Source organism: Sinocyclocheilus anshuiensis, unplaced genomic scaffold, assembly GCF_001515605.1.
Source record: "Sinocyclocheilus anshuiensis isolate Anshui unplaced genomic scaffold, SAMN03320099.WGS_v1.1 scaffold1415, whole genome shotgun sequence".
Taxonomy (NCBI): domain Eukaryota; kingdom Metazoa; phylum Chordata; class Actinopteri; order Cypriniformes; family Cyprinidae; genus Sinocyclocheilus; species Sinocyclocheilus anshuiensis.
The window spans coordinates 252,779-264,074 of NW_015536595.1; the positions used below are offsets into that span (position 1 = coordinate 252,779).

Consider the following 11,296-nt stretch of genomic DNA (forward strand, 5'->3'; position numbering starts at 1 on the left):
GTCATTTTTATTAGTTTTTTTTTTTTTAAATGTCTATATAGTTTTTATTAATTAGTTTAAAAAGTGAATAATTTATTTGTTTCAGTTAAACTTAAACTTAACGAAAATGTGAAATGTGGCCTTGGCAACTATAGCTGAAATAAAAAAATTTTTATATCTTATTTTACTGTGTTTATAGTTTTAGTTAACTGTAATAACCCTGGTTCTGAGTGGTTTTAGCATGTTACTAAGTGATTGCTAAAGTAAACAAGGGTTGCTAGTTGGTTTCATATAACTCTATTGTATAGGCTTGTCAGTGTAATTACTGACTGGTTCTCAATATAAAATGTGTTGTTAAAATATAATGAGACCATTGCTGTTTTATACCATACCATATTGAACTACAAGCACTGAAATAATGGTTAATGCATCAGTAAGAAGCCGTTCCTGATCCATTAATGTCTCCGTCGCTGTGAATCAGTGTTCATCTGGCAGCTCTAACCTGGACTTAATCTAATCCAGCAGCAGAAGAGCTTCAGGCCTCCAGTTATATCATTGAATAATGATAAAAGCCACAGATACAGAGAATTATAAAAAATAAAACTGATGCAGGTTTGAGAAGAGTTTTACTCTGTTGGTTTTCTGATGTTTGTATATTTTCTTGAATCTCTGTTTAATGTTCACTAGAAGTATAATATATTGTTTAAAATGTACGTTTTATTCATCAAGGGCGCATTAAATGGATTAAAAATGCGACATTTATAATGTTCCAAAAAAATTCAATTTCAAATAAATGCTGTTCTTTTGAACTCCTGAAAAATAAAATGCATCACGGTTTCCACAAAAATATTGTGCAAATTAGTTTTGTGCTGTTAGCTGCCTTGAAATCACATTTTTTCTTTTTTTGTAGATAAATAAGGCAAGGTGGATCCATAAAGCAGTTGACATGAAGTGTGTTATAGTGAGCCGATCCTCAGCGCACAACATTTACTCCATTTGGCTGTTAATTAACTCGTTTTAATGGATGCAAGTTCTGGGGTTTTCCAGAATAATGTGCATGAATGTTATTAAGGGATCTGATGCTGAATTGCTTCATCAGGTTTCTAAAGGCAAGTGTAGAAAAACAGGGTAATTTTCACATTTACTGCCTCTCAGAGTCGTGTCGCCCATCAGGGAGGTCAGATCTACATGCAGGCCCTCCGCATCCCATAATTCCCTTATGTTTAATGGAGATGTCTAATGCGTTAGTCTCAGCTCTGTGTTATTGATGGTTCTGGTCAGATATCATAGCAGTGTTTTGTTGTCCTGGGAGTAGACATGAGAAATAGGAGTGTAATGTGTTTGTCACTTCGTTAAATAAATGAATCGTTGCGTGCAGAACGTGGTAGTAAGATGAGTAAATACTTAGGGCTGCACGATCTGGCCCAAAAAAATGCAAATGTGATTATTTTGTCGTATTTCAGTTGTAGTTTAAACTATGATATTATAAGCATCTAACTTCTCATAATAATAATAATAATTATTATTATTATTACATAATTATAATATGTATTATTATTGTTAATGTTCATACTTTTTATAAATAATAATAATTATTATTATTTATTATTTTAAGATTTTATTTTAAATATTTTAATTGGTTACATTTAAATGTAGTCATTTAGCACTTTATTTTAAGGTGTCCCTAATACAGTGTAATTATACATTTAATTACTGAGTAATATTAATTAACTACATGTACTTACTATATGGTTAGGACAATAGTACGTACATGTAACAAGAACACCTTAAAATAAAGTGTCGCCTTTTAAATATTTAGTTTTTTAATTATATTTTATTTGAATATTTTAAAAATGAAGATGGCAGTATATTGGTATTGTACTGTAAAGTAAAACATAATATTTAATAATAATTATAGTAATAAGCAATAAGTAATAATAATTTTATTTTACAACAATAGTAAAATTGCAATACTAATATTTATGTCTTAATTTAATCACTTTCTTACATTAAATCATTAACAAAAGATGTTTAAATGCTTCTCTTTGCAAATGTAGTTAAAAGGTTTTACTGTAGTAATAAACAACTTTGATTTAGTGCATTTATTAATCTAGTTTAGGAATTTCTAAGTAATTTAAAAAGTTTTATAAAAGTCAGTCATTTTTTAACTAATGTTGATTTATACAACTTATAGGTTTAGGTAGACATATACAGTATATATGCTTTATTTGCATACATACAGTATACTCATGTAAAGTGATATATAACATATAGCAAATATTAACTGCTTGATTGTTTATATCATCACAAAATATAACTATCATCATCCAGCTCTAATCTGATGCATGCATGAAGATATTAAGATATTATAAACATTAACTAGTGGTCGACCGATATATCGCCAAGGCCGATATATCGGCCGATATCTGCCATTTTTCAAATATCGGTATCGGCCGATAAGTTTTTCTGTTTGGCCGATGTGTTCGAGGCGGGACTTTTATTTTGACGGTGTGGAGAGCGGCTGCGGCAGCGCCTGAACACACAGTGCTCACATTCTCCCTCTTGTTTGCTGTCGTCATTCAGTTCTGTCTAATACGGATAGAAGTCTGTCTAATAATCAGATAGAACGGTTATACAAAGGAATTAAAATGTATACAAAAAAGTATTATAACGATTGCTTTAATATTATTAAAGGCAAACATTATAATACTTTTTCGTTTGCCGTCAGCATTCCGCAAATACGCATTTATATAATTTAAACAAATCTTTGAATGACTAATGAACATTTAATTTCACAAACCTTGCAGACTTAGTAGAATCTAGATGAGATCTTGTGAAGTGTGCATGTGACCTGCATGATCGCGTGTTCTCTGCGTGACGGTCGGTCCGTGTGAATTGAATACAGACAGGAGGAGAGTTCAGCTTCACTGGAGACGCGCGATCGACAAACTTTTTCAAATTATGCTGCGCTTTATGCATTTACCCACCGTCATATTCATGTCATTTTCACTGTGTGCTGTATGTAAAATGAGTGTTACCTTGGCTTTATTTGAAAAAATATGATTCCCAATGCACACAGACTTCCCAGAATACTGAGTGCCCTGTTGCTTACAGTGTTTACTTCCTTTTTAATCATAATTTATTAAATATTTATTTATTTGTGAAAAATACTTTGTCTTCTAGAGTATAAGTATGTTTATTTTACACGTTTATTTTTTTAATCCATTTTCAAATGATTTCAAATTTCTTAAATATGAATTAAAATAAATAAAATGATATCGGCTTTATATCGGCCACCCTGCTTTCCAAGATATCGGTATCGTATCGGCTGTCAAAAAACCCATATCGGTCGACCACTAACATTAACATCATGATTTTCTGTAAAGCTGCTTTGAATCCAAAGCACTGTACAAATGCAATTGATTGTATCCTTCAGCCCTAACATGGTTATTTTCATATTTCATGTCTGAATCCTGTATATGATCACAGTGTGCGCTGGCATCTTCAGAGACACACTTGAGCCTGAAGCAGGATTTTCTTCTGTTGAGTTATTTAGAAACATTGGCCTCCGTGTAACATTTAACTGTTCCCTCCGCACGCCTCTGACCATAAATCTAGATTATTTGGATTGGCTTTGGTTTCACGGCTCCAAGCTGTGATGAATTCTCAGGACTTGCGTGATATATGAAGGCACGGACGGTTGTGAAACGTCTTGGAGAGTGAAATAAATGACTAATAAGAGTTTTGGGATGGTGCGCTTATTCAGAAATGAACAGAAATCAACGTAAATTTGCACAATTCACTTTCATTGACCTCAGGGTTTTCACACACTCGAGTTTTGGCTTCACTTGATGTTCTTGATATGTAAACTTGTGTATGCTTCTCTCTGTAACATCTGCTGGCGTCTGCATGGGATTAAATGATGATTTGAGGATGTGTTATCTGTTATTGCTTTACATGACTTTATGCAGACAATCATATCATATCTCTGTGCGATGATATAGATGGCATTTTGTGATTGTAAACAACAATGAACAACACTTCTATTATAAAAACTTAACATATGTTGTTATAATTAATAATATTATGAATAATAATTTTAATAATATTTATTACTAGTATTACTTTTGAGTATTATTTATTATCTTTGTTTTAAATGTCTACCTTTTAACATTTTAAGTTGTATAAATCAACATTTGTTAATAGACTAAATAAACCATTTCACTACATTTGTAAAGAGAAGCATTTAAAAATCTTTTTTAGTGATTTAATGTTTGAAGGTGAATAAATTAATACACATTAGTATTGCAATTTTACTATTGTTGCAAAATAAAACGAACTATTATAATTATTTACAGTACAGTACTAAATATACTGCCATATTAATTTAAAATGTTATTGTAATTAATAATAATAATTATAATTATTACTTACATATTATTTAAATGAATAATAATAGTAATTATTATTATTAAATAATAATAAAATGTATGAACACTAACATTACTAATAAATACTATTATTATTTAATACCACTACTACTACTACTACTAGTAATAATAATAATTATTATGAACACTAACAATACTAATAAATATTATTTACTAATAATAATAATAGTAGTTGTAGTAGTAGTAGAAGTATAAAATGTTTATAATAAAAATAAATGCTTATAATTCCACCTTTCCAATTTCAATCGAACTATATGACAAAATAATCACATTTGCATTTTTTGATCCAGATCGTGCACGCAACGATTCATTTATTTAACGAAGTGACAAACACATTACACTCCTATTTCTCATTTCTACTCCCAGGACAACAAAACACTGCTATGATATCTGACCAGAACCATCAATAACACAGAGCTGAGACTCTAACGCATTATTAACATAAACGTGGAGGAATTCATCAGAGACGTGAGTCACACACATCAGCGGTCAGTGTGGGATGACCAGCACTCGATGGATCGGTCAATCGACCACTTCCACAGATATCGCGAGAAGCGTTGCGTAATTGCTCTTCCCGGCACATTGGCTCGTAAACCAGAGTTTCAGATAAAAGTGCAAACTCAGGGAGTCTGAGAGACGTGTGTTTTTCTGCGCTGTCGGCGTTCCTGCCAGACACAACATGCTATTTCGAGGAGTCATATCTGTAGAGCACATTCCTCCCCGGAATAAGCTTTCTTTGCTCAGACGGAGGGGTTTCTGGGAAGGCTGGCGGGATCTGGTGTGCTGTTAGTTTGTGGTGAGAACGCTGATTTAAGGTAGGGATATTTTAATCTGAGATGCATATCTGTGCATTTGGGATGATATTCTGCTGTGTTTTTGTGAGATTGTCTCCCAGTGCAAAAAGTGATTTCTTGCTCAGTATTTTTTTTTATCTTGTTTTCCAGTACAAATATCCAAACATTCCTAAATCATGATATGTTTACTTATGATACAAAATGACAAAAAATCTTGTTTTTTGAAAAAATGATCACATTTTTCCTTAAAGCAACAATAAATATCGGCCAATGGAGTCTGAAAAATTTAAGCTTATTTTTTCTGACCCCCATTTGCAGATATTTGTTCTTATTTCAAGCATAAACTCACTTCATTTTGAGTCACTTTAACAACTTTGACTTATCTTGTCATTTTATTCTGAAATAAATGAAAGTGAGACTGAAATACACTGATTCTCTACACTGACATTTTTTTCACGGCTAAATATGATTTTCTTTCTTAGTATTTTTGTCTTGTTTTCCAGTAAAAATATCTAAAAATTCCTAAATCATGATATTTTTTACTTATGATGCAAAATTACAAAAAAATTATTTATTTAAAAAAAAAAAATAAAAAAAATCACATTTTTGCTTAAAACAACAATAAATATCTGCCAGTGGAGTCAGAAAAATGTAAGTTTATTTTTCTGACCCCCATTAGCAGATATTTGTTCTTATTTCAAGCATAAACTCACTTCATTTTGAGTCACTTTTTTCAGAAAACAGAACACCAACTCGTTGGCCGGCGACAGCCATGATGTCACTACCGGTGCGACTATAGTATAAATAGGCGCCGGGAGCACACACAGATTCTCTCGCTGTAAAAGTGACATTTTGCATGGCAAAACACGATTTTCTTTCTTAGTATTTTTGTCTTGTTTTCCAGTAAAAATATCTAAACATTCCTAAATTAAGATACATTTACTGGAGATGCACATTGAGATAATGTCTAGTTTATGTTTAAAACAAGATCTCCTAACTGGGTCAGAAAAATAAACTTGTTTTCCTTTTGTTTAAAGTTTATTTTTCTGACTGTATTTGCGGATATTTGTTCTTGTTTTGAGTATAAACTTGCTTCATTTTGATCAGTTTTTCAGAATACAAGATTTATCTTGTCACTTTATTCTGAAGTAAATGAAAACAAGAGTTTTATGAGAATACACAGATTCTGTCTCTGCAAAACTGACATTTTGCGTGGCAAAACATGATTTTTCTTTCTTTCTTATGTTTTGGTCTTGTTCTCCAGCACAAATATATAAACATTCTTCAGTCAAGATGCATTTACTTGAGATGCAAAATGACAGAAGATAATAAATAAATTAATTAAGTGAGTTTATGCTTAAAAAAAGAACACTGTCCAGTGGGCTAGGAAAAATAAACTTGTTTCCTTTTGTATAAAGTAGATTTTTCTGACTCCATTGGCAGATATTTGTTCTTGTTTTAAGCATAAACTCACTTAATTTTGATCAGGTTTTCAGAAAACAAGACTTTTTATCAAATGAAAATGGAAAATATAAAAATAAATATATAAATAAAATACCTGTAATATCACTTACATTTAGGGGGAAAATAATATTACAAATTTTTTGTTCATATTTTAAAATTTATTTTTATATTATTAATTTTCACTTAAATTTTTAATTCAAGTTCTGGTCCTGGATGCTGATTGGCCAGTACAGAAGTTATCGCACATGCTTTAGACAGGATCAGATTCCTTGTTATTCTCAGCAGTGATGTCTTGTCAGTTTCTCTCTCTGTCTGTCATGTGCGTGACTGTTGTCTGTCTGAAGGCCTCCTGCGGCTCTGTTTGTTCAGCAGGTAGTGTTTAAAGCCTCATGCACATGTGGAAGTATCGTGTTCCCTCACTTCTCCAACTGTCACGAGAACAGAAATACGGAAATAGCATCAGTTTGGTTGTGTGTGTCTGAGATCATGTGCTGTATAAGGGCTCTCTCTTTCTCTCTCTCTCGCTCTCTCTCTCTCTCTCTCTCTCTCTCTCTCTCTCTCTCACTCACTCACAGATAGACGGCAAACACAGAACATTCAGTTCAGCTGCTGAAAATGCAGCTGTTTGTGTTAGTCAGCCGTTTTAAAGCCGTTTGGCTCATTTGTGCTCCGAACTGAGGCAGCAGGAGCGAGTCTCATCAGGCCTGCAGTCATAGACGGATGTATTGCTCAGATTGATTGATTAATTGAATTGATTGAGAGTATCAGCACTAATTGTGCTCACTTTAACAAAATTATGAATTATTAATAGGCTATTTGTTATTGAGTATTTTTAGTGGACTTATATATATATATATATATATATATATATATATACAAATAAATATTGCATACACATAAAGGCTGAAATTATGATTATATATATATAAATACATAATAAGAAATAATTTATTATAAATTACATAAATATTCAATATGTTAACAAAAAATAATATAATATTGCTCAGGATTAATTGAATTGATTGAGAGTATCAGCACTAATTGTGCTCACTTTAACAAAATTATGAATTATTAATAGGCTATTTGTTATTGAGTATTTTTAGTGGACTTATATATATATATATATATATATATATATATATACAAATAATAAAAATATTTTTTAATATTTTTACATTTCAAACATTTAAAAAATCTTAATGGCTGTTTTCTTAAAATAAATATTTTATTACATTCATAAAAACACTAGCAGGCTTGATTAGTGTTTTGTTGCACTTTAAGCAATCAAGTGCCTAATTGTGTTTATATAATCACAGCTTATTAAAAATAAAATATTCACATATACATAATATGCATATGTACATATATAAATACATACATTTTCATCAAAACATTTTATTAAGGAATCAGTGTTGTTTCCTTTCACTGGTAGATCTAGTGTGTAAACTAATATTAATAGTTAATCTCACTGATTGTCACTGAACTGACCTTACAGGTTTGCCTTATAGAAATAATATAGTTCGATATAATAGATCATACGAGCGTTCATTTAGTCTGTAAATGCAATGAACTTAAGCTCTGAAAGCAGATAAGGAAATCACAGTTTGAAGAGGCCAAATAAAAGCTGCTTGATTATTAACTAGACTCCAGCAATCATTGACTAACGAAATATCTGATGGTGGACAGTCAGACTGTTACACAACATTAATAACAGACTTCATTCGAAGGGGGTATTTCTTAAAAAAAGGGTGTAGGGTTTGGACAGCTAAATGCTGGTCTGAATGCACACTGCATTTCCAGGAAGAAATGTCTTGAGCAATGTTTTGAGTGTTGTTATTATTGTCCAGAGTTCAGATGTTTGATCAGAAACTGCTGCTTTTCCGTCAAGCTTCCTGCAGCGAGTTTCCAGTAGGGCTGTCAAATTAGCATTTGAGTTTTGTACTTAAATATGATCAATATTCGAATTATATTTGAATTTAAAAGGCATAATTTCAATTAGGGGGAAAAAAGCTTTTGGCTTCTCTCCTGAGGCCACAAGAGGGCGCATCGAGCAAAATATTACTAATGCACGTTTATTCCAAGTTATAAAATAACACGACTATCTTTGAAAAAAGTGCATAATGTTTAAAATAATGTTTATAAACCAAATATAATTAATTAAGTTGCTTAAACAATTAGAAACAAAACAGCATCATGTATGTATTAATACAAAGGACCAAATCACAAAGAGTATGTTTTTCATTTAAAATCAGGAGATGAAGTGGGATGGGGAAAAACCGCCATAAAGTCTCAAAACCTGTTTTTTTTAAAAGTTGAACTTACATTAATTTTAAATGGCTTTCTAAACGTGTGGCTCTTGTGCGAGACGCGAGTGCAACGGTGATAGATGTCCCTATAGAACATGCGATAAATATGCGTTCTGTGTGAACGACTTGGTTTCAGTTTTGCTGTAGATGATCTCTGCATTGATGTTCTCTTTTTCCGCAATATTTTGAATGAGCAGCGCCGCATCTAGTGGGTTCAACTGGATAGGCTAACAAAAGCATTAAAGGGGTCATCAGATGCCCATTTCCCACAAGTTGATATGATTCTTAAGGGTCTTAATGAAAAGTCTATAACATACTTTGGTTAAAATTTCTCAATGGTAGTGTAAAACAACACCCTTTTTACCCTGTCAAAAACAGCTCTATTCACAGCCATCCGTTTCGGTGCATGTCCCTTTAAATGCTAATGAGCTGTGCTGACCCCGCCCCTCTCTTCCATGGAGTGACGAGCCGTTCTCATGAGACTGTTTACTTTAGCCGCAGAACTTGCTAACTAGCATATTATTAGGAAAGGTAATTTGCAAAGATTTAAAAAAAAAAACCACCTTATATTCACTTCTTCTGTAGTGAAGCTGGATCACGAATGATTCATATCACTGTATATAATAATATAAAATAGTATGATTTCTGCTCATTCTGTGATATGAAACCACGTCCGATCACAAAGTTATTTCAAACACTCGACTGATGTTATGTTAAGTTAATTTGGAGAAAAAGCATGTCAATAAATGATATCTTTGTTGGACAACAGGTTTGTAAACAAGCTCATACACATGCAAAACTGTGCTACTATAGTACATTTATTCAAGGCTCAGACCGATTTTTGTCGCACTGTACAGCCCTGACCAAACCAGTTCCAGACTGTAGAAGGAGCTCCTCGTTTAGCGATATCTTCCTCCGATATTTTCCTCAGTTTCACATCCGTCTTCCGCCATGTCGCTTCGTATGGTCGCACACAAAAATGTCAACAACTAGGCTTTATCGTTATTATCGCGGGAAGATTAAAGGTCTTTGCACACAGAGTCAGAAATTCTCGTCCGAAATTTTCGCACGTTAAAAAATAAATACCTCACGTTGTGTCAATCACGTTTACACACTTCCTCCGAAAGTTTCGTCCATCATAAAAAAAAATTCAGATCAGGTTCGATTTTTAGCGTTTTCGTATCCGTAACAAGAATTTTGATAGGAAAAGATAACGGATACACAAAAATGAAAAAACGCATACGAAAATGTGTGCAAGGACCTTAATTCTTATCGTGGGGAGAATTTTTACCGGTATATCGCAAACGATAAGATACCGCCCATCCCTAATTCAAATACAACGTTTTTGTATTCGAATGTGGATTTTTTTTTTTAATTCGACAAATAATCAAAATTCGAAATTTTATTTGACAGCCCTAGTTTCCAGTTCACGATTGATGGACTTTATCCATCACTTGCAGCACGGCGTCCAGTATGGACGGTCCCAGATCCAGACTGAACGTGAACGCCGAGTCCATTTGGTCCGGCTGTGTTTCCTCTGGGTTGGTTTGGGTCGAATCCCGTCCGGAGCTCAGGCTGCCGCGTGCAGGACTCCAGCTGATGCCAGTCGTCTCTGTGTGTGAACACGTGTCCTCGTCTTCCTCCATGTCCAGGAGGGGAAGCGAGCTGCACTTCTGCCTCTGATGGGCCGGGGTGTGTTCCCAGACCGGGCTGCACCGGCCCGCTTCGTCCAGGTTGATGCGAGGCGGCTTGGGCGGCGGCGGGAGGAACAGGTTCTGCTCGCTCTTGGAGCTCTGCAGCAGGAGACTGTGGCCCTCCTTCAGGAACGACAGGTCTCCGAAACTTTCGGTGTGTCCGTCTGTGCCGATGTGAGACAGGTGACGGAAATCACCCAGAGGAAGGCTGATCATGTTGACCGACAAAACCTCCTTTCGGTTCGACTGCCTCCTCTGCCAGCGTCCAGACGTGGGTTTGCGGAGTAACGACGTCCCCAAGGGCATCTTAAGACTTCAGCAGTGAGACAGCAAGTGATGAGCGTCAGCTGGTGGCAGAAAGCTTGGTTCTGGAACAGATTAGAGGAAAAAGTCATCAAACCTCACAATAATTGTAGTTAAAATTACCCGACACTAATAAACACTTTTATTCAGCAAGGATGCATGATTCAATTTATCAAAAATGAATATAAAAAAAAATAATTACTATAATTACTATAAGACTTGTTGATAAAAAATTTAATATAATATATATATATATATATATATATATATATTCTTTTATTTTGTATTTTAAGAAATTATTACAT

At 33.6% G+C, this 11,296-nt stretch overlaps 2 protein-coding genes across 3 annotated transcripts in view; one reads left to right on the forward strand and one right to left on the reverse strand.

The window, feature by feature from the left end:
* Nucleotides 1-11,296, forward strand: part of dnajc17 (DnaJ (Hsp40) homolog, subfamily C, member 17) — a 60,729-nt gene that overhangs the window by 33,470 nt on the left and 15,963 nt on the right. The gene's annotated exons all lie outside the window — the stretch shown is intronic.
* Nucleotides 9,802-11,296, reverse strand: part of LOC107703656 (cdc42 effector protein 3) — a 5,325-nt gene continuing 3,830 nt past the window's right edge. For both annotated transcript variants that reach the window (XM_016506387.1, XM_016506379.1), the window contains exon 3: nt 9,802-11,056. In XM_016506387.1, coding sequence (XP_016361873.1) covers nt 10,422-10,994 — 573 coding nt within the window. In that variant the 5' untranslated portion in view covers nt 10,995-11,056 and the 3' untranslated portion in view covers nt 9,802-10,421. The remainder of the gene's footprint in view (nt 11,057-11,296) is intronic.